The sequence below is a fragment of the Engraulis encrasicolus genome, chromosome 22 (genome assembly GCF_034702125.1).
Source record: "Engraulis encrasicolus isolate BLACKSEA-1 chromosome 22, IST_EnEncr_1.0, whole genome shotgun sequence".
Lineage (NCBI taxonomy): Eukaryota > Metazoa > Chordata > Actinopteri > Clupeiformes > Engraulidae > Engraulis > Engraulis encrasicolus.
The window spans coordinates 26619584-26643229 of NC_085878.1; the positions used below are offsets into that span (position 1 = coordinate 26619584).

General features: G+C 45.3%; 1 protein-coding gene across 12 annotated transcripts in view; it reads right to left on the reverse strand.

Moving 5' to 3' along the window:
- The window catches only part of madd (MAP-kinase activating death domain), a 98876-nt gene that overhangs the window by 27421 nt on the left and 47809 nt on the right, over window positions 1-23646 (reverse strand). For 6 of the 12 annotated variants that reach the window (XM_063188772.1, XM_063188767.1, XM_063188766.1 and 3 more), the window contains 11 exons: window positions 22043-22296; window positions 21614-21753; window positions 20748-20849; window positions 13304-13412; window positions 11510-11696; window positions 10604-10754; window positions 9533-9742; window positions 5317-5417; window positions 4887-4970; window positions 1207-1362; window positions 674-794 (listed from right to left, as the gene is read on the reverse strand). In XM_063188772.1, coding sequence (XP_063044842.1) covers window positions 674-794; window positions 1207-1362; window positions 4887-4970; window positions 5317-5417; window positions 9533-9742; window positions 10604-10754; window positions 11510-11696; window positions 13304-13412; window positions 20748-20849; window positions 21614-21753; window positions 22043-22296 — 1615 coding nt within the window. Of the gene's footprint in view, window positions 1-673; window positions 795-1206; window positions 1363-4886; window positions 4971-5311; window positions 5418-9532; window positions 9743-10603; window positions 10755-11509; window positions 11697-13303; window positions 13413-20747; window positions 20850-21613; window positions 21754-22042; window positions 22297-23646 lie in introns of all 12 variants that reach the window. The other 6 variants (XM_063188773.1, XM_063188769.1, XM_063188764.1 and 3 more) reach the window with 4 other exon arrangements.

Below are 23646 nucleotides of genomic sequence, written 5' to 3' on the forward strand. Positions count from 1 at the left end.
CGAGAGTCAGGCTAGCTATGAAACTTTTTGTAAGGATTACTGCAGTTACTCGATGAGGTCAGTGGCTTTTTTTTATACACGATAAGACCCATAGATATAGAACACAAGATGCAGCGTTAAGCCTGTTTGCATGACCAGCGTCGGGCGCCACCATCTTGGTACGGGGCTCATATGCTTTTCATAGTCTGCAGATAACCGCCACCTACAGGATAATTGGGGTATTACCTTGTCACCAATAAATGTTTATTACCACCAAACAAAGATGAGTGGTCAACGTGGCATGTTGTTCTATATCTATGGAGGAGACCGTGCACTTCAGATATCGCCCATAGAATGAATGGGGACCGCTCATAACGGCAATGCGTCGGGCGTACACAAATATTCTGCTTATGCCGCTGCCGAACGAACAGCGTTCCATTCCTCCCCATTCATTCTGAGAGGGCCTGAACTTACTGACCCTTAAAAGGTGCCGGAAGGCGTACCCAAGATGGCCGCCGAGGATATCCTATAAGAATGACTTTGATGAGGAGTTGTATGACAAGTATTTATCAACTCTAAAAGGCAGGCATCAGTAAAGAATGACCAATCTGTCTGGAGGCACCTGGGTGGAGTCGAGTGGCCATTATTTCAGTAGTTCCTGAGAAACTTTGAGGCGTTTGCTCTATTTACTCACCCAGCAGGCCCTCACAGATATAGATCCTCATGCTGACGTCCTCCAGAGGGGGTGCGGGCGCTCCCTTGGCCATGACCCCCACTGGCTCCTTCTTGCCAGGCTTCAGCTGATGGGTCTTGCCCTGGAGGAAACGCCCAAGCAGACAGACACAGCATCATCCCTAGTGGCTCATGTGCAAATTGAAATGTCAAATGTCCCACACAGTGTACAAAAACCTGCTGTAAAAAGCATCTAGCTTTTGTCCTCTCTTCTCCGTTATAAAGATCATGTGAAAGCAACTACTAAAGTACCTGCTTAGTACAATATAATAAAGTTTGTAATACAATCAGAGCTCTAAATTAACACCAGCCAACTGGCCAAATGCTGGTGAAATTTCAATTTGGCTGATAGAAAATACCAACTTTCAAGCCACTTTGACCCATTAGTTGGTGTGTGTTTGGCTGGTAAGATTTCATCTACTAGCCATTTTGGCTGGTAGTGAAAATGTTTATTTTAGGGCACTGAATACAATTAAACAATACAAAAGCACTCACAAACACAGAGCTGGTGGCCGGGTTGGTCTCGATCTCGCTGTCGGAGAGGGTGCCCCTGGAGAGGGTGAGGTGGGGGGCGGTGCGCCCCAGGCCGTCACCTGCCGTGCTGCTCAGGTCACTGTCTGCTCCCAGCGTCTCACCTGAGCTGTTGCTCACCTGCCAGGTACAGACAGGCACAGTAGAGGGAGAGTTAGGACAGGCTGAATCCACAGTATCGGTATGTGATGAACCAGTGTAACTCCCTCCATTTGCAGAACACCATGCAGTGTATGAGTGAGCATCTCGGACAAGGCTGAGGTGGTTGTTGAACATCAGAGGCGCAGACAGGTGAAGAATTAGGAGTGGAGAGAGCCATACCGGTAGCAGCAGATTACAGGGACATGGGAGTTAAAGGACCAATTAAAGGGAAGGGGGCTAAGACTTCAGGTGCTAGAAGCACAGCTAATGCCCATTATTTAATTAGTAATTGGTAATTAATGTACAAGTCATGAATATGCATCTGATAATATACAAAAAAAAAAAAATCCATAGTGGTTTTAGCTGTGATTGCACCACCCTCACGTGTGCTACCACTAAAACGCCATTGACCGTTACGCAGATGGACAGCAGTTATGAGTGCCCCCAAGAGGGTGCTTAGCACAACAGATTCTATGGTGGAGACAGGTAGTGTGTGGTGTAGATAGGTACTCTCTATTCATACTGCACATGTGTCATGACAATTAAAGTTGATCTAATCTAATCTAATCTAATCTACCGGCAATCTAATCTAATCTAAAGATGTTGATTTAGGAGCGCGCCACAGAGTTCATTGTATAGTATCATGGCCTCTGTGTCTCTTGCAGAGACGGAGCAAATGCAAACAAAGTATAAAGGAGGCTCAGCTCAAGCTCAGCTGGGGTTTTACAGCCAACTGTACTGTCTGTGATCATAAGTTGGTTAGACTAACAGAGTTAAGCTTAATTACTGACTGAAACTGTAAACAGTCTGAACGGAGCCGGGCTTTGATGTTTTCTAGCTCTAGGTGAAGAGCAAACACTTATTTTAACCCATTGTGTCCTGGAGCAACATATACGATGCATTCAGGTTCTCGAGATTTTAGCTGTTTTATTAAAAATGTGAGTAAGTTAGATCTGAAGAAACACATTCTAGTGCGAAATGAAGGTTCTAGCTTTTAAATGCAACTTATTTGATGCTTTTATGTGCTTCGGATGCTGAGATATTTAGGTTTTAATAGGGAAAAGTCACCTTTCCCCAAAAAGGGCTTTGGCTAAAATGCTTGTCTCTTGCTTTCATTATGGATTTAGCCATTTAAACTTGCCAAGATGACAACATGTCTACGGTAGCTTCGGCTAAACTATCAAAAGAAACATTAAGCCTGTAAGTCTGTAAGTGCATCCTTGATGATATGTAGCGCGGTTGATTCTGAACATTTGTACAGGTTGTAGCCTACTCATAGACTCTACTATGCTACCTAGAGTCTAGAGTCTATGTCTATGTCTGCATGGGAAAGTAAGAAACGTAATTTCAATTCTTTGCATGATCAGCGCATGTAAAGAAATTGACAATAAAACCGACTTGACTTGACTTGACTAGGGGCTGCATGCTGTACAGTCACCCAATGTCTTTCTGATGTTCACTAGCCAACATTCTACAAGCGCTTCACAGACAATTCTGTTTATTTTATACAGTTTGGATTTCTTTTCTACAACTGCAATACTTGAGCGCATCAATACTGCTGTGAGAAACCTCGTTTGTAAAACTAATTTTAGCTTTGAGTCATCTCACGTCATCTACCGTACAGCCTCTTTTTCATCCAGCCAGCGGAGGCCTGGTGAGCGAGCAGGGCTGTGCTGACTGCCGAGTCACTCACGGACAACTCAATCAGTCTGACGCAAATCTCATTTGACGCAGGGGAGGCCAAGGGCCCGGGTCTGGGCTGGTCTGGGCTGGGGTGGGCTGGGCTGTGTACTCTGTGTGCTCTGCTGTTGATGTACTCCTCTGAGCTGTGTGTCTCTGTGTTGTACCGTGTAGTACGTGCCTTCCTTTCAGCCCAGTACCCTCTCGAGCGCTCGTGGCCATAACTCAATTTTACATCAAGGACAAAATATCAACGGGCCTGGCCTGCACTGCAGTGGAGACGCACAGAGACATCAGCCTGTAGAGAGATCAGCCTGCAGTGTAGAGAGAGACATCAGCCTGCACAGACATCAGCTTGCAGAGACACTGAGGGGATGCTATTCGCGGTCACTTCACTTTTATTATATATTTTTAAAGATAATGGATCCAGCATAATTAATAGAAGTGCACTTATGAGCGCAGATAGCACGGAGGACACGCACAAAGATGAAGGTCACAGGTGTCAATAGTGACGCAGGAACAAAATGGCCATCACACACACACACACACACACACACACACACACACACACACACACACACACACACACACACACACACACACACACACACACACACACACACACACACACACACACACACACACACACACACACACACACACACACACACACACACACACACACACACACACAGATTCCGCATGAGGCCAAGTAGTATAGTCAGAGCTGTGTGTGTGCGTGTGTGTGTGTGTCTTCATAAGTGATAACGGGATGTGTGTAAGATAGATGATGAAGAGCCGAGGGGCTGCGTAAGACGTCGCAGCTAGCAGTGAATCAGTCAGACAGGAGGGGAGCCGCACTGAGGTGTCGTGTCGGGCACACAGCATGAGGAGAGCCAGTTAGGGGAGCCACATTAGGCACAAAGAGGGAAAACATCCTGACAGTCATGACAGCTCTCTGAGGGGGCTGAGGCGGGGCGGGCTGAGTCAGGGCACAGGATGACACAGGAAGAAAGAAAGTGATGCAGAAAAAGGAAGCTATTTCATAAACTTGTGGTGTGTGTGTGTGTGTGTGTGTGTGTGTGTGTGTGTGTGTGTGTGTGTGTGTGTGTGTGTGTGAGTGAGTGAGTGAGTGAGTGAGTGAGTGAGTGAGTGAGTGAGTGAGTGAGTGAGTGAGTGAGTGAGTGAGTGAGTGAGTGAGAGAGAGAGAGAGAGAGAGAGAGAGAGAGAGAGTGAGTGAGTGAGTGAGTGAGAGAGAGAGAGAGAGTGCGCGGTAAACCGTGAGTGAGAATATGAAGGCGTGCGCAAGAACAAATAACGAAGATGAAAAAGAGGAGAGGAGTGGGAAAGTATGTGAGTAATAGAAGAGACGAGAAGAGAAGAGAGTGGTGGGAGCTCTCTGTATCAGGCAAGTACAAGAGGAGAAAAGAGGAGTACAATGGAGGAGAGGAGAGGAGAGAAGAGAAGAGGAGAGAAGAGGAGAGAAGAGAAGAGAGAATGAGGAAGAGGGAAGTGTAGGAACCCTGCTGTACATGAGGAAGAGAAGAGAAGAGAAGAGAAGAGAAGAGAAGAGAAGAGAAGAGAAGAGAAGAGAAGAGAAGAGAAGAGAAGAGAAGAGAAGAGAAGAGAAGAGAAGAGAAGATAAGAGAAGAGAAGAGAAGAGAGCGGAGCAGAGCAGAGCAGAGCAGAGCAGAGCAGAACAGAAAGTTGTAGAAGAGAAGAGAAGAGAAGAGAAGAGAAGAGAAGAGAAGAGAAGAGAAGAGAAGAGAAGAGAAGAGCAGGTCAGAGTGCAGGGTGGTATCTCTGTGTTGGCCGTGCCCTACCACTGTGCTGGCCTCCGAGTCCTGACTGGTGCTCCTGGTGAGGATGGGAGGCTCGGAGCTCGTCACCGACTCCGTATCGCTCTTCTGGAGATCCCGAAAAGCAGCGTGGAGGGGGAAAAAGGGGAAAAAGAACAGAAAAATAGGAAAAAAAAGAAAAGAAAAAAAAGGAAGAACAAAAGAGGAAAGGGAAAGCAGAAAAGAAAAACGGGCAAAAACAGACAGGGAAGAGACAGGGGAAGCCAGACAATAAGATGACAGTTATAAGAGAAAGTATGTCAGTAGCTATGAGAGCAGAAGAAAAAGAGAGAGAAAGACCAGATCGAAATCAAATCCATATGAGAGCCACCTCCCACCTCCCACCCAGCCCCCTGTTGCGAGTGTTGAAGGGAATGGAGAGGTCAGTCCACCTCCACCTCCACCTCCACCTCACCTGTGAACCAGATGTGACGCTTAGGCCGCTGTCAGCACTGATCTGGGATTTCTTCTCCTCCGTGTCGGTGCCCTCGGCCCGCTGCTTGGCCCCCTCCACTCCTGCAGGAGAGACACGGTCAACATGGCTGCCCTGCGTGCCTCTGCTCGGCCTCATGGGATACGCGGTCACATGACTGGCAGTGTTGTTTTCAGGCTCCCTGTGATGCACGTACTGTAACCTTGAAACTGTCGAATCTCTGAAAGGTCATGGGAGCTAAGATGGAAGCCCTAGATGGGCTTATTGTTTTGGAGCTTGGAGGCATTTCACCTCTCTATGTCAATGGAAATATCAGCACTGAAGAAGGCCTTTTGGATGGAAGATGGTATGTCTTCAAGCTCCATAAAGAACTTAATTTACTTCAAATTTGGCATAACTGACTTCCATGACATGGGTGAAATGAGAATCTTCTCAGACAACTCGCTCTATGGAATAAAGCTCATCTACCAAAGAGTTACTACAGGCAAAAGAAGTTTGTCTCATTTACGTAAATGCCTGTGGGTTGCTTCAGCATGTGATAAAGCACTGTTGACATCTCTAATACCACTTAAATTAAAAAGTGCTGTTGCTACAACTCTATGTGTGATTCTCAATGCATGTTGCTTTCCTGTTCCTAATTCTGTTCAACAGCTGGCAGTCATAGGACTTACCGTGCAGCCAGAGGCAGGCAGAGGACACGGTTTCAATTACAAGGCAAAACTGAATTAAAAACCCACTACAAAACACTGACAGGGAATTATGGCGAACAGCTCAACACAATACAGTACACCCTCAGCAGCTGACTGACAGACAAGACACATACATACACACACACACTGAACATAGGGCAATAATATACGCAAACAGAAGGAGCACACAGACACACACGTATACACACATATATATATACAGTACTGTAAGCAATTATTTGAAATATTGTTTGGCTCAATATTGTTTGGTTTAGTTTGCTGCACACTCCAGTCACTTAAATTCACACAACACAGCACACCCATCATGCCCCACAGCTTAAAAGGTACACAACAACTTAGCTTACCAGCTGTTTGTATTGTCAAATACAGTCCTTTAGCAAATGCTTAAGAGGTGACGAGGGAAAAGTAGGGAAAAAAAAACCTACTCTACTGTATATACACGTAGATAACCTACGCATCTTTAGCACGTTTGTTTCTGACAAAAAGCAAGTGGGAAAACTAGAACTATCTATGAAAAATAGAATGTCTTGGAAAGCAGCTCTAAATATGTAATTAGCAAACTAACGACACCACTTGGATGACATCGTCCAAAAGATGAAAGCTTTTTCTAAAATTTGTTGCTCGTGCCTAAAAATTGGCACATGCCCCTCTGTATTACTAATGCACTACAACTTTCCAGAAAATCTAAGCAAGAATCTTCCAATCATAGAGGTAGAAAATAACACTAGAGAGGACCCCGCCCCCCTTCTACGGCAATCTGTAGCGGCCATTATCTGTAGGTAGATCAGAGAAATGGAAATTAACGGAGAAAGAGGCTCACCTCTGTCAAAAATGGCTTAATCATGTGAAAATGTCCATCAACACACTATACAAGGACAATAGTTGAAGTGTGTTGCTAACTATGTTCATAAAATATATTATTTGATTTTTAAATGTATTTTATCGACTCATATGATTTCAGTAGATATGTAGCCTGACATTTCAAATCTGGTCTTTGATTAAAGTTTTACTTTATATTTACACAGTTTTAGTTAATTTCTTGACAGGGGTGGGCGTGTTCTCCATTGACTTGCATTGCCTGAAAGTACCTACACTACCTACGGAAGTTGGGAAGCTCCAGCTGCCACTTCCCAGTGCTGTCGCAAATTGCTGTGTCCTCTCTAGTGTTATTTTCTACCTCTATGCTTGCAATGCTATATTTGCAGTACTGCTGTAATAAATTATTTAGGTGAAAGAGGCCAGATGACTACGCAAAAAAACCTAAGCATCAAAGCGACTAAAGTAGCTTTAGCAAAGAGCTAAATCATACTATCAGTGGTTAACATTCCTAGTTAAAAAGCTCTACTTTCAGCTGACTGCCAGAGATGGTGATTTCAGCACATGATGGTAAATTCACAAAATCGACCAAGACATCTGTAACCTCGACGACCCCTGCACAGGTGCCAGATCAATCAAGGAAGTGACCTTGTTGCAAAAATGTTGGCAAAAATCTTGCCAATATATTCCGGGTGCCTGTTACGCACGGTCTGGCAATCATCTGAAACTCATAGAACTGTGGTTACGTGTAACCCTTGAGCTATTGCCTGAAACATGCTATTTCACCTAGTCAAAAAGCAGTCTTTAGAGAACTATGCAGCAGTAATAGTGTAATACTTCAAAGCTCAAAGAGACAGGGAAGTCAAAGGGGAAGTGGAGTGGTCTGCAAAAAGAGACTCCAAAGAGAGTCCAGGTTCTGTTTTGCGCAAGAAGAATCTTACTCTGTTCCTTTTCCAAAGCATTTTGTTTTCTGTTATCCTGGTGCTTGCTCCACAATTCTACCCAAGATGCATTGCAAGCAAGGAGAGAAAGACAGAGAGAGAGTCAGAGAGCTTGGTTGAAACTGGCAGATATGGCGGATGAGCAATAATGATGTACCAACAAAAAACCAAAACGATGTTTTTTTCTTTAAATCAAAAAACAAAAAGTAGGGTGCGCATCATCCAACTTGAGGACGCTTTGTAATGTTTCATGAGTAGGCGGTGCTTATCGGGCATCACTCCACCTGAGGAGCGAAACCAATACGTTCCGGCACCGTACCAAAGACACATGACAAAGCATCCAGAGCACCACATCGCCCCGCGGCTGAAGAACCACCACAGCGAAAAGATAAACAAGAAACCTGAAAAGGTCCAAAAGGCCTGTGGCTCATGAGGTCTTTAGCCCAAGGCAGGAGCCCTGTTGGTGGGTCCATTGGGCTGTCTGTCTGGGGGAAGATGGTGGGTGGTTCTCCAGAGGCAAAGGATGAGGTGCCGCAATCAGGCCGCAGCAAGTGACTGATGGGGGGCATGAGATGGGGGTGAGTTTGGGGTGCGAGTCCAGCCATCCAGCCACTGGGTGGGATGGAGAAGGGGGGGAGGTGGGCTGCAGAAGCCATAGGGAGAAGGGGGGAGAGGGGGTAGTGTGCAAACTCAAAAAAAGGAAAGAACATTCCGTAGAATTGAAGGTGCATCTCTCAAAACTGAAAGGGCCAAGGAAGAAGGTCGGGGAGGAAGTGGAGGAGGTTTTTTAATGAGAGTGGACGTCAGAAAAGGGCGGAAAACTACACGTCCGTTCCCTGTACACAGGCCCAAAGACCAGACAATACATCAAAGCCATCAAGGGGGCTGGGCTTTGCATGCCATGCCATGCTTATTTTCTCCATGCTTCCGCAAAAAGGATCCCATAATGAGGGTCTTAAAGTGAGTGTTTTTCAAGGTCTTTTGATTGGGTCTTTGGGCTGTTTACAGGGGAGAGATGCTGTTGGTAGGGCCATGCTGAGGGTCCCTGGTCAGTGCCAGGCCCTCTACGATCTCTTAGGCACAAGGCTGCAGGCCTGGGGTTAGCGCTTCAAAAACGGAAACTTACGCTAACATGCACAACATCCACAAGGTTAGAAGACAGACAGGAAGGGGGGGGGGGGGTCAGACCAAAACAGACTCCATCATGACACAAATACACGGTACATGAAACAAACAACATTCTCAACATTCAGGAGTCCAGGGAGTGAGTGCACCACAGTAAACCTCAAGTCGATCTACACACATCATATGGATCGCATCACAAGCTCAAGTCAAGTTAGATGGTGATCATGGATGTACTACAGATGTGTCCATGATCACAGTATGCTACTAAGTAATTTAATAAATCGTTGACATTTTTGGTGTACATTTCAATTATGAAAAGTGAGCACTTGCAACTCTGATTAATTTAATGAAGGTGTAGATACCGCCTGAGGACATAAAGCAGTGCAGCACCCATCTGGAAAGGCATTTCATACAGTATAAGGTCAGGGGTCACCCTTAAATATTTACGAATGTAGAGACTAGAGGAGAACATCTACTGAAGGAGGGGTTGGGGATTACATTGCATTACACAACAAGCTGGAGTCTTCATGCATTTGGGTTTGGTTTTGAAAGGGGGAAAGTTGGGAGTTGTTGGTGGGGTTACAGGGTTGGCGTAGTCGTACACACCAATGGAGGCAATAAAGTTCTCCTCGTTCAGACTGCGGGTGTCAAAGTGGCGCGCGCCCTTGCCGTGGGTGGCGGAGGGCGGGTGCAGCTGGAGCCGAGGCACCAGCAGCACCCCGGCCGCCCGGGCGCTCTCCATGCGGCCCGACGGGCTCTCCTTGCTGCCGGGGCTGCTGGCGCCCTCCATGGGGCTGCGCTTCCGCTTCTCCGCTTCTGGTGGTGGACCCAACCACACGCATTGGCAAGCATGTGGTGGAGGAAGAGAAGAGAAGAGAAGAGAGGAGAAGAGAAGAGAAGAGAAGAGAAGAGAAGAGAAGAGAAGAGAAGAGAAGAGAAGAGAAGAGAAGAGAAGAGAAGAGAGAAGAAGAGAGGAGAAGAGAAGAGAAGAGAACCGGTAGAGAAGACAAGAGAAGACAAGAGAAGACAAGAGAAGAGAAGAGAAGAGAAACGGTGTAGAGGAGGGAAACCAGCATACAAGAAGAGAGAGTGAGAGAGGGAAAGGATGGTGGGGAGAGAGGCGGGCAACCAGGAGAGAGACAAAGAGAGAGGGATACGGGCAGAAGGGAGGAAGACCAACATATAGTCAGATGTGTTCAGAAACCCCAGAGTTGTACATCAGCAGCAACCAGGTACGGGGATGGACAGAAGAAGAAGGCAACAGAATTCTGATGGAAGGACATCAGAACCCAGAGAGACTGGAGGAAGAAAAAAGGCAATACAGAGAGGTAATCAAAAGATTCAAGAGGATACAGTATAACTGTCTTTGATTAGATTAGTTGAGTTCAGCTTGCATTAAGACAAAACAGAGGACCCTACCGCAGTGCAACATATCATTCTAGCTCCAATAAAATGGATTGGAGGGGGTTCTGTTAACCGAGGGCAATAAAAACACATACAGTAAAGCAGTGCAGTACCAACAGTAATCAGGGTTGTGAATTTGCAGCATACCCTTTTGTTTGGTCATGGCCTGGAAAACCCAGACTAGAACAGAAAATGTACAGTCTGAGCTCGCACCATAGGGGGGTGCTGGGGAAACTGGAAGCACTGGTCACATACTGGTCGGTGTGGCATTACCTTTGGTTTGGTAGTGTGTGCGTGCGATCTCCAGCAGGCTGAACACACTGGCCATGCCCCCCAGGCCTGCATTGGTGTAGGAGTGCTCCAGGCTGGACACGGTGCACTTCAGTATGTCCAGCATGCCCTTGTACACCTTCCTGTTCACCTCCTAGAAGAATGGCAGTACAGTATTAGCAAAGAGGGTCGAGTAATAATGCAAAGGAGTGTGCTCAAGTTGGGTCTCCTAAGGGGGCGTTGTCCCCTCCTCTTCTTCTCTTTTTGAAGTGTTAGCACAAGAGGTGCGCTACTGCCATCTACACCGCTAAGGGGACTCCATTTATTCTCAACCTCAGGACTCCGAAAGTCTCCTAACCGAAAGTCTCCTAAAGGGCCGTTCACCTGACATCACATGGATACCGGAAAAGAACTAGAATGACGCATCTCTGTCTATAAGATCTCTTGTATTAGTGTCGATTCACACACAGCATGAAAACAGCTCGTGTTCCATTTCCAAGTCACAGCGGACCACCACGCCATCTGTGTGGAAGGACTCCTCTGTTTTCATGCATTCACAACTTTTTTTGCTCGGATGACGGACAAAATCACTTCCGCACTGCCGACACATAGATGGTCAGTGTGAATTCAATTTAGCGTTGGGCTGTGACGTGTATTAGTGTATTATCTTGTGAATTGGTGAGGGATATAAGACGCGAATGTGCATTTCACGTAATTAGTTATCGCTGCTAAATACCTGCCAGACAGCAAGTAGGCCGGTGAAATACAAAAAACGATACACCCATAGCCTGACTAGGACTTCATTTAGAATAGAAATATTACGATAAACACATTAAACAAAATAAAAAGACATACATAATCTTTAGTTAGAACTAAATTTATTGTCGAGTTGATAATCAATCAACTCACCACGTCCCTGATGACCTCCTGCCGAGCGTCCTCCTCTGATTGGACGGCACGGTTGAGCTTGCTGAGCACGAAGACACGCAGCTGCTCGTTCTCCAGCAGGCGGCGCACCTTCTTCATGTTGAGCCAGCCCACGCCCTGCCCCTCCAGCACGCTCGACACCACCTCCTTCAAGAACTGCTGGTTCTCACTGCAATACATTACAGTATATAAACACTAAGTAGTTAAGACAATATATACCGTTTAATTACAGTAATGTTATACTGCATACACTTAGTACTGCAGCAAGCCCACACCCTGCTCTGCTCTTCCAGCACGCTCGACACCACCTCCTTCAGAACTGCTGGTTCTCACTGCAATACATTACAACATATAAACACTTAGTAGCTATGATCATATTTTGTATATAATACAGTGCATATACTTCGATATACAATATAATATACACTTAGTACTGTAGCAAGCCCAGCAGCCCACACCCTGCGCTGCTCTTCCAGCACACAGGGCACTGCCTTCTTCAGGAACGGCTGGTTCTCACTGCAATACATTACAGAATATAGGCTAAACACTTAGTAGCTATGATAATATATACATACTGTATATTCCGATATAAAGTATATACATTTAGCAGCCAGCCCACTTCCTGACCTGCCCTTCTAGCCCGCTTGACACTAGCTCCTTCAGGAGCCAATGGTTACCACTGAAGAGGGCAAGTAGTGGAAAAAGAAAATATCCACACAGCACAGAAGCTCCCTTGCTGTGATTTATTAAATGAAAAAAAAGTCACGTTTCGACCTGCAAAGTCGTCGTCAGGTGTCTGAGCAACAAGCAATGGGTAGGTCCTTTCAGGGAGGCTGACAGGGGGGACAAAGGGGTCAGTTATCCTGGGCCCAGGGAGAGAGGGGGCCCAAAATTGGGTCATCATTACATAGTATTTATTGGATCGGGGGCCCTTTCAAATGACTTTGTCCAGGGCCCGCAAAAGCTGTCAGTGGCCCTGAGGTATATAGAAAATGTAAGGGGCAGAGTCCTCAGACATCAATCACCAATACATCACTCACCCAATCCCCAGAGTCTCCACTTATGCGCAATGGTAACATTTGTTTTAACATATACTAAATAGACAAATAAGAGGCCATTACTGTGCTCAATGCCATGTAATAATGCTAATCCTTCTACAAAAACAGGGAGCCCTGCAGGGGTGTGCAGTACCACACCCTTGCCAATACCTCATCGATGCACAGACACAGAACTGACAACATTAAACTGTGAAGGGGTACACTCTAGTGGCTAGCTTCTATTTGCAGCTGCTTCATCCTAATCATTGAACTGGCGACCAAGTGGGTGTAGGACTGATTGTGCTACCTCTCCATAGTTAACAATGACAAACTGATTAGCATTGGAAACGCTATCGTTTGATCAATGAGGGGGCGAGCTTTTCATTAGCGGTGCATGCTGATTTCATTAGCGAATTAGCTACAGAACCACTTGGTCACAATAACAACATAACATTCAGGAACACTAATTAGGTCCAGTGACAGTTCTGGGGATACCTGTGTTGAACGAGTCTTCAATTTTTTTTTTCATGAGTTTTACCATGAAAGTTTAGAGATTATAGTACATAAAAAGGGCAGTAGCATACTGTAGCTGTAAGAGTGAGAATGTTAATAAAACAAAAGAATGAAAAAAAAAGAACCATTTCCAACAAAATGATTTTCTGTTGAAATACTACCGTATCACATAAGAATAACAAAAGGTAAGTACAAAGTATCTAAATAATGTTGGTGTGTGTCTGACCTTGTGTTGTTGGCCTTTCCCTGAGGGGAGGGGGACTCCTTCTTTACAGTGGGGCTGTGCTTGATGACCGAGGACTTCTGGTCCACCAGAGCTCTCGGACCCCGGGCCCCTACAAAGGCCAAACACAGTGTGAGGATTGGCCCCTGTTCAGACAAAAACACACTGACGCACTCTATTGTCTACCGCACTGTTTCACACACACCCAGACACGCACACGCACACCCTCTTTCTTGCACACTCACAAACAAATCAAACATTCCAACCGCTCAGCATGCACACACACTATCCTGAACACAACATGCAGACATACAGAACTCAGGAAAGGATGAAAAAAGAACACACAAAAATCCTGTGTAATAGAAAACACAACACACCATTTACAAGGGGAAAAAAGAAAGGCACTCATACCTTTAATCTAACAACATGCATATGGTGACCACAAAAGACAACACCTAAACGCCTACACAAATGCCACACATTATGGAATTTATGCAGGTGGGTAAGAGGGTAAGATTTATGTAACTCCCATCACACTAAATACACAAACGTGCACACACACACACGCAAGTACACACTCACGCGCGCACACACATTCACCCACACACGCACGTGCTCACTCTCGCGCACACACGCACACGCACACACTTAATACCCTCCCACACACACACAGATGGAAAGAAAGACAACATTTGTTGCGAGGGAAAGAGGATAGCATTCACATTTTCACAGCTGTGCTGTACAGACAAGGAAGGCTACTCTACAATACAGGTGTCATTATCACAGTACACGGACACGGTAGCTAAGGTTGTTACAGGTGCCGACGTGAGAGAGGAGGAGGGAGAGAAGCAGAGGAGAAGGTTAGACCAAGACTACAGGTGGGAGAAGAAGCAGAGAAACAAAACGGTGTCATTTGGGCTACAGACAGAAAAGAACACATACATACATACATACATACAGTGTACATACACACACACACACACACACACACACACACACACACACACACACACACACACACACACACACACACACGTGTGTACGTGAACACAATACACACGCAGGAGTGGAGAGTGAGGACAGGAATGAGAAACGGTCGGCATGGCAACAAGACCAGCGCATCATGTGTCATGCCAAGACAGTCAGAGCCAAATTCCAATGGCTGAACATTCACGCAGACACTCAGCACGCACGCACGCACACGCACACGCACACGCACACGCACACGCACACACGCACACACACACACACACACACACACACACAGATCACTGTATGCAAGTGAGCGAGTAAGAGCAGAGTACACACGGTGAGGGTAAATGTTGTGTGAACATACACACAGACTGATTGGGTGCCATTGCGTGACAAGACAGGACGGTGAAGTGAGCGTGACCAAACAAACGTACGTGAGGAGACAAGACAGAGAGTGTGACGTGTGACGTGGTCTACTTTCCACACACACACACACGAACGCTACAGAGTGCATACACCACTCTAAGGGTTGGGCCCATGACAGCAAGTAAACACCAAAAAATAAGCTAATTTCAGAAAATATCACCGTCATATTCTGCCTTATTACATTTTGAGTGGTACATTCAACAGCTGAAGTGGCAGACTATCCAGTTTTTCCGACAGGAGCATCATAGTGAAAAATTTGTCAGACTCAAAAAGAGCGAGAAAGGAGGGAAAAAAACAGGAAAGGCGGACAAATCTGACAGCCCGACTCTGGCAAATGCACTTCTCCTCCTCCTTCTCCTGCTTTGCTCTTGTGCAGAACAGGTGTCAGGAAGATGCAGTCAGCGGCACTCAAAAAGCCCCAGTGCTGTCTCTCAAAGGAGCGTCACTGTGTCTCTTAGATGAGACTGCTGCTTCTGTCTGCTAGGCCTGTTCCTTCCTGTTGTTACTTCTAGAACTGGGGCATCAGCTGACAGACACTGGCAGTTGAAGTTGAAGTGCAACACCTGTCTCCAGTAAGATTTACCCCATACAACAATTTTCTTACCCCATACAACAATTTTCTTGTTACGTTTTTTAATTTTTTTTTAAAAAGAAGTGAGGTAAACAGTAAAGCACGAGAGGCTGGGGTTAATGCTGTATTTAGGAGAATCTTCTTTGGCACGACACACACCACACTTTTTTTCTGGCCTGGAAACACATTTCAAAACAATTTCGTTTTGGGAGACATGCAACCTGAAAAACATCATTAGTTGCAAAACCCTGCCAACCTTAATCGAAAAAAGCAAGAGTGTATACCCACTGCGCCCACACAAAATATTTTTAATTTGACCATAGATGCAGTCAGACCCACCGTCACACACACACACACCTACAAACGAGCAAATATTGAATGCAGTTCCGCTCAGCACATAGAGAAGGGCACCTTGAATCAATATGTAACTCGACAGGGCAGAGTCTGTGCAAACACAGCAAGCAAACTGAGAAGCTCCCTCAGGGAATTTGAGCTCCGTCCTTTGCCGGCCCAAACCAACCACATCTATCTATACTCTTATCAGCCAAAGCTAAACCTGCTGTAGGCACAGGCGATCCTTGGGCTGTCAGGGCAATGTATGCGAAGGCTCAAAGCTAAAATGTCACTTAATTAACCCACTAAGTCAGTGGTTCTCGAACCTTTCCCACCCCCCCTTCGGAGGGTCTGGATGCTATTCAAATGTATGACAATTTATAACAATGTTTGTGAGGGCTTAAAATGTATTGCTTATTGGAGAGACAGGAAATACTTTCCTTGGGGGGGAAAAACCCAAAATCAGATGTCACACGCCCCCCCTGCAATGCCTCCGCGCCCCACTTTGAGAAACACTGTGCTAAGCTAAGACATGGCCCCTGTTGTAAAATTGCTGTTTCCAGAATGGCAATGACCAAGTCATAGTGTAATACTAAAAGCTCTGTGTAATGTTGTAGTACTGTAGTACTATGGTAATAAGAAGGAATGCCGTAACAATGCGCATTTTGGGCAACAACAATAAAAAAAGAAGTTTAATGGGAGCACTTCAGTATGTGTATTTGTTTTTTGCTGTCTTCAGTTAACTTTGTGAAATCCTGTACACCCTTTTTTAAGACGCCTGGATGTGGCCTGAGTAAAAACGCTGACAGTTTCACTTTCCTTGCTGGACGCACTGTACAGTACGTCTGACTGAGCCAGCCAGAGCCAATGAGATAGCAGAGTTATCATCTAGACGTTTGCTACATCCATCTCGTCCCGACTCGTCTCGACACACCTTGCCCCCAAGTGCTGATACACACGGAGGCGACAAGCCAACTGGCTAACAGGAGCTGACAGTCGAAAATGAAGCAGTCTGGAAACCAAGACGGGAGACGCTGGCACAGGCAATACTGGGGGCACCAGATAAGAAATAGCTTTGGGAGGGGAAATAAATCGTGAAGCTGATCGTGTTGCTGTTTTTTTTTTTGTTTTTTTTGGAGGGATGCGCAATGGGCCCAACCCTGATGGGACACAAACAGGTGAGAAGGGGAGGAAGTATGGCATGGACTGGAGGCGTCGTCTTGCTTTGATGAATGGGGGCGGCCGACGCAAGTGCAGCAATGAAATTGATTGGTGGAGTCTGAGAAGTGAGTGTGGTCGGCATGGAGTGGGTGATGAAGAGGAAGCAATGGCACGGTGGAGATGGAGGGGGGGGGGGGGGGAAGAGAGGGGTGCGGGGAGATGTTAAGTCGACTGGCTTTGGAGAAGCATGCAGCTTGCGCAGCAAAGGTGCAGAACCCACCTTCTCCGCTCCCCGGGCCGACCTCTGTTATAATCTCCATAAGAGAATTTAGCCCAAATACTGGACACAAAACCCAGAATTAGTGCAGTGGCAAAGAAGGGGACAGAGAGTGACACCGGCCCAGACATAACCAGTCCAAACATCAACCCACAAACACCAGTCACATGTACGCACAGAACAACGGCAGAAGAAGAGAGAAAAAGAGGAAGAGATAAAAAAAAAAGAAGATAAAGGGGTGGGTGAGAGAGAAGAGAAGAGAAGAGAAGAGAAGAGAAGAGAAGAGAAGAGAAGAGAAGAGAAGAGAAGAGAAGAGAAGAGAAGAGAAGAGAAGAGAAGAGAAGAGAAGAGAAGAGAAGAGAGGACATTCCAGAGTAGAACACCACTGGGTGATCTACTGTGTACTTGATCAAGCTCTCTTGCTTGAAGGTTGTACCTGCCAAGATTTTTTTGAGGATATAGTAATTTCAAAATGTTCATGTGGGTATGATGGTATTCTTTTTTTTCCTCATGAATAAACACTGTTGCAGGAAAGGAAAACAAAAAGGGCATGCTTTTAAAACAATCACAACATGAACAAAATTCAAAAGACAACAAAAATATAGGCTACATCTTCTCCAAAACGGGCATGTGCTGATGTAATGTTAAATGAAGGCTGTCAGGTTTATGATCAAGAGCTGCTGAACATCTGTGCAAAATGGATCCCTTCCAGCCCGTAAAAGAAAACACGGTGACCCGGGCAAAACCACAGAAAAAAAAAAGATGAGCTGTATTCTTTCAGGGTGCATTTAAGAGGAAGCATATTAGGTTAAAAAGCACTTTTAAACGGGAACACGACGTAAGAGGGCCACTTTATGGGACTGGCTCTTGTTACGCCACAGCCAGAAAAGAACTCGGCAGAAAAGAATCTCTTTAGAGCGCACGTTAATGGAGGAAGTGTGTGTGCGTGTATGTGCGTGTGTGTGTACAGTATGTGTCTGCCAGGAGGTTAGGGGGGGCTACAATCTGGAATGCATTAGAAACACAAGAGATGACTCTTGGGCAGATGTTAGCTTCCAGGCATGTGGTCCAATGCTCGCTTGACAGGCAGCTGCACAGCTTTGCTGGCCATGCTCGTCCCTACAAAGTGTAGTGGAGGGCACGAAGTGGATATCCAAGACAAAAACATCAGCAGGTGCCAAATCAGAAAAGCATGTTTGAAAAGGGGAGAAGGATTCGCACATTGCTTGCAAAAGACTTAACTTATTGAGGACAGTAATGTTTTGATCATGGATCCCTTTCAGGAACCTATGATCGAAACCTTGGTATCCTCAATAAATAAAATATAAATATATAAATATTTATATAAATATAAAATAAAAGTCTTTTGCAAGCAGTGTGCAAATCATTCTCCCTTTATCAAATGCACTCGCCCCTACACACACGTACATTAAGGGCTGCAGTTCATCTCCACATAGTACCAACAGGGAGCACAGAGAGTGAATCCCCAAAAACATCAGAGGGCAGACTATGATCCTCTCCTCTGTGTTACGGCTAGAGGGTTGGAGGGTATTTGCTTGGGATCACTCCCATTCCATTTCACTACCAAGGAGGACGAAGGAACTGGGAGCCTGAACAATTTTTTCCAGCACTCCACATTAGGTTTCGGCGCATCACATCACAGCACATCCAAACCAGATCCCAATCTCTTGTGCCTTTTGGACAAGACATTGCCAGAAAACAGAAATGGAATGGACCCTCAACCATGTTTGGCAGCCGGGGAAAAAACTCATCCAAACAAGCAAACAAACATTCAAACCAGAGTCAAGAGGGAGAAACAACCACAGCACCACAGCAAACATCATTCCAGGGAGCTTCTGAGTTCTATATACTGTGCAGTAGAGATAGAGAGAAGCAGTAAGACCTAAATCCCAAGTCTATGGGGTGCAGAAGCAAGGGGTGGGATTGGGGTGCAATCTCAATACAAGTACAGTACAGGCATGTTGGCTAGTTTATCGACTGAAGCATGTTTGGACTTCTGAGGTTCTGAACAGATTTACTATATAAAACAGGTGTCAAGGTTGGGGGTGAGGGGTCGGGTGCTATAGACAGCACACTACCACACCACGCAACAACACACAGCACACCATCACACCAACACCCCCCAACAAATGGGAGATTGAGAGGAAGGTAGGGGGAGGCGGGGCAATTTTTCACACAGTGAACACATACCCGGGCTTTCTGGCTCCTCACTAGTACCATCATCATCATCACCACCATCATCATCATCATCGTCGTCTGAGCGACAAAGACAAGGTCACATCATCCCCATCATTCCCATTTTACAAAAAAACAAAAACAAAACAAAAAAACATGGTCATCATGTCAGAGGGAATTCAAGAGGAAGTTTTGGCAGCTATTTCCATGAAGTGCTTATGTTAAGCGAAACACATGCCAATGCCGTCTCGTGTTCCTCTCCCCACTTTGATGCCAGCTTCTTACTAGGCAATCCTGTGCCCACGCAGGCAGACTGTAGATTCTGCAGGAGTGGAGGACGAGGAAGGGCGGCTATTTGAAATGTCAAGTAAAACAAAGGGCTACTGGCATCGCATCTTAAGTTGTCGACACGGCATTGTGTTCACTTCCTGAATAGCGCCATGTCTTTAAGACACATGGGGGGGGGGAGCAGAAACAAAGCAGCGAAGCATTCCTACCAACCTTCTTCCACTTGCTCATCTAGATCAAAATTAAAGTATTCTTTATAAAATCACAAATAAAATGCAAAAATGATTTATGGGGGAAAGGAAAAAAAAAGAAGAAGCAAAGAAAGAGTGAAGCAGCAAAAAAGCAATTCAAGAATCAAGATCAATACTTGTGCTATGAATAGCAAATGAAACTCAAGCTAGCACAGTGTTTGCAATGCTGAAAGCATGACTTTGAAATACGTAGATGATAAGCATTGATGAATACATTACTACAGCATCTTCTTAATTACAGTCAATACCTCCTTATATAGATTAGCACTCTAGTAGCACTCTACAGTGGTCAAACACACCTGTAAAATCTACGACACGAACAAGAAGGGAGAAATCACTACTGAAAGGGGATTTACAACTTGCTCCGTCATTGGCACTGCATTGTGCACATACAAATCGCCTACGTGGTTACTATTTCTAATAACTCATCGTTCTACACACAGCTTCTCTAAAATATATAGAGAGCTCAATTGGGAATTATAGATTGTAAATAGGTAGAGTGTGTGAGAGAGAGTGATTTGGAGAACTACAGAGAAAGGAAAGGAAAGTGAAAGGAGACTGAAGGAGAAAGAGAAGGAAAAAAACTGCAGGATAAGAACAGGGCAGAGAGCGGAGATGTGGAGAATGGATGAAGGAAATGCATGGCTTGTTGTGGCCGTCTGGAGCACAAGAGGATTATCAGACCCAGACACCAGACAAGACAGATGAATGGACAGATAAGGAGATAGTGGAGGGGGGGACAAAGAGACACAGAAGGAAAAAAGATCCAGAGGAAGAGAGGATAAGTGAAAGAGGAAGTAAGGAGAAAGGAAGGAAAGAGAAACAGAAACAGAGGGAGAGAGATAGCGGAAGAAAAAGCAGAGGGAAGGAGGGAGGAAAACGGGAGGAAAGAGCAGGGCGGAGGAAGAAGGGAAGGGGGAAGGAGGGAAGAAGGGTAGGGGAGGTCACAAGAGGGCTGGGCTGGCGCTCTACCTTTGAGGCTGGGGAAAGGGCCGGCCTTCTCCCTGGCAGCCTTGTTCGGCAGAGCCAGGTTGGAGAGGCTGAAGCTTGTGCCGTGGTTCTTGTACAGGTTACCTGCAAAGACACATCGTCGCCCCACTGTTTAGAGAAGACCGCCAGGCCAGAAGCAATCAAAATTGTCGCCAGTAAGTTTTGTTGTGGTTGTTTTTTTCTTTTTTTAAATCGCCAAACAGTCGAGGATGCCCCCATGAGAATCCACTGAGCACCCGAGGCTGAAAAATGCAATCCCACCCAGCACCGAAGAAGACCATGAGGTGTTATAAGAACCCGTGCCCACAGATTCATGAATGTTTAGTACATTAATGTTTCCACCAGTGATGTGAAGTTAAGGTACCACCTGAGCAGCAAAAAAAAATTGTCTCAATGAGCAAGTTATGCTGACTGAATGCTTATTCAAAAGGTATTTCATTCATAGCCAATGACAGTAGAAGCTAGAGACCTCAAAACAACAGAACGCAAAAAAAACAATTCGTATGAAGAATTCTATACTGTACTTACCCAGTGGAAAAGTCACCTTGACCAACACATTTCACTGACGGAAACACTAATGCCCTCTCCATATTCCCCACTTTGTCAAATCAAGTACATGTAAATCTGTGTATGACAATGATGTACAGGTGTTCAAAATGAACCTCAATGAATCCCAAAGAAAACAATTAATCAATTCCAATGAGCCACCAACCAAAGTCAGCAAATTATTCAATCGATCAATCAATCAATCAATCAATCAATCAATCAATCAATCAATCAATCAATCAATCAATCAATCAATCAATCAATCAATCAATCAATCAATCAAATCAGAGACACAGCCTTACTGGCGAATGACATGAGTCCGCTGAGTCCGTCTCCGCTGTTGTTTGAGATGGTGGAGTTGGGCGAGCTGTTGCGGGAGTCTCCCTCTCCGTCTGACTCCCCGGGCAGCTTCAGGCTGCTGGGCCGCAGGGGGCGCTGTGGCCTGGGGAAGCCAATCACAAGCAGCCATGTCAGAGAAGGGGCGGAGTCAATCAGAGGTTAAAGGTGAAATGTTTACATGTAGAAATGTGACAGTGGTGTAGTCTACTTAACCCTGTACTAATTTATTAATGTAAAAAAACACTAACCCTACTTAGCATCTGGACTTGTTCTGTGTAGTTTCTATGCACTTTGTATCTGCTAGTGGTGTTGGCTATGATTACGTGTATGTCCTCAATAGCAAATCGCTTTGGTAAAGAGTTCTATTGAACTCTAATAGAGCATGAGCCTACTTGTTGCCGTTGAGGTTCTGGTTGAAGCGAGGCGTGTAGCTCTCCTCCTGCTCCTCGTTGTCTGCGTCATCTTCCACCGGGAAGCCGTACTGCGGCTCGAAGTAGGGATTGTCGTACTCTTTCTTCTTATTGGCTGGGTCTGTGGAGGCGGGGTCGGGGGTGGGCCGCTGGAACGCCTGGGCAGTCAGTCCCGGCACGGCGTTTTTGAGGGCTGCGCTGGCAGACGCCTCCATCTCTGGAGGTTCAGACTGCTCCTAAGACAGAGAAGCAGACCAGTGACAACAAACCTTAACCACTGGACTCCATGTACAGCAGTGGTTCTCAACTGGAATAGTCTTGTGACCCACAATTTACCGTGGTCAATACGTTGTGACCCAAACGGCGTGTCGCACCGTCAGATTCTTCCAATAATAATAAAAAATATTATCATGCATTTCATAATATGCATTATTATTTGCATTGTATGCTGATATACAATGTGTCTTATGAAGTAGTGGAGAGGAAAAGGCCTAAAAAAACCCTGTTTCACTCTGTCTTCAACATCATAGTCATTTTTAGTGCATTGCATCACAGCTCCGCGACCCACCCTGGAACCCTCCGCCACCCACTTTTGGGTCCCGACCCACCAGTTGAGAATCACTGATGTACAGCTCAATGAAGGAATACCACTACCTAAACACCAATTTCCCTTTACTTCAGCAATAGCGCTATGCACCATGCACCATGAGCCAAGACCATGGCATACTCCATGGCGATTGCACAAATGATGTAGCTATTAACTTCTCGTCAACTGCAGTCTAGTTATTAGCCAATGATGCAACTCGTGCAACAAGTGAAATGCCTTATGCATGAACTAACTGCAGCCCTAGTGTGAGCATTGTACGGGGCCACAGATGTTTGCAATTATGATGCTGAGAGAGCATTGGGTTGTGGTAGAGTATTAAATTAGGAAATTGATTTTGTCTAGTTATTAAATTAGCATCAGTTAGACCTTGGACTTTGCACTTTGCTTGTCAATGAAATGAACAGTTCAATGGAAAATGAAAAAGGATCCCATAATTTCTTCATTATAAGAAGACGCCTAGTAGTGCAGTAATACACAAAGGTTTTAAGACCAAGCAGAACCACTTTTCCTCTTAAGCAGCTTTATGGATTCGGACAGCCCTTGGTCAATGGTCCTCGAATTGTATTTTGTTTACTAGTTCTATGTATTTTAAGCATAATTCCCAATATAATTAATATGGAATGTAATACCAATACAGAATATATTTGTTTTATTTAACTATTATAACTAGAAGTATTAATGAAGATGAGTAGTAGTGGTAAATGTTTTTACTGATGTGGTTGAGCCCAGATATGATTTTGTGCATGTTGTAATAGTATTATGTAGTAGTAGTAGTGGTTAGTGAACGTGCTACCGATGCGGTTGACCACCTGCAATATAGTGTTGGTATTTTAGTAGTAAAGTAGTAATGCGTGTGGCATGAATGTGGTTGTATATTATTTAAGTAGTGGTAGTAGTAGTAGTAGTAATGGCAGCAATAGTAGCAGTAGTACAAAAGTGGTTGACACCGTCTATGATGGTGCTGGGGCAGGAGCAGTAG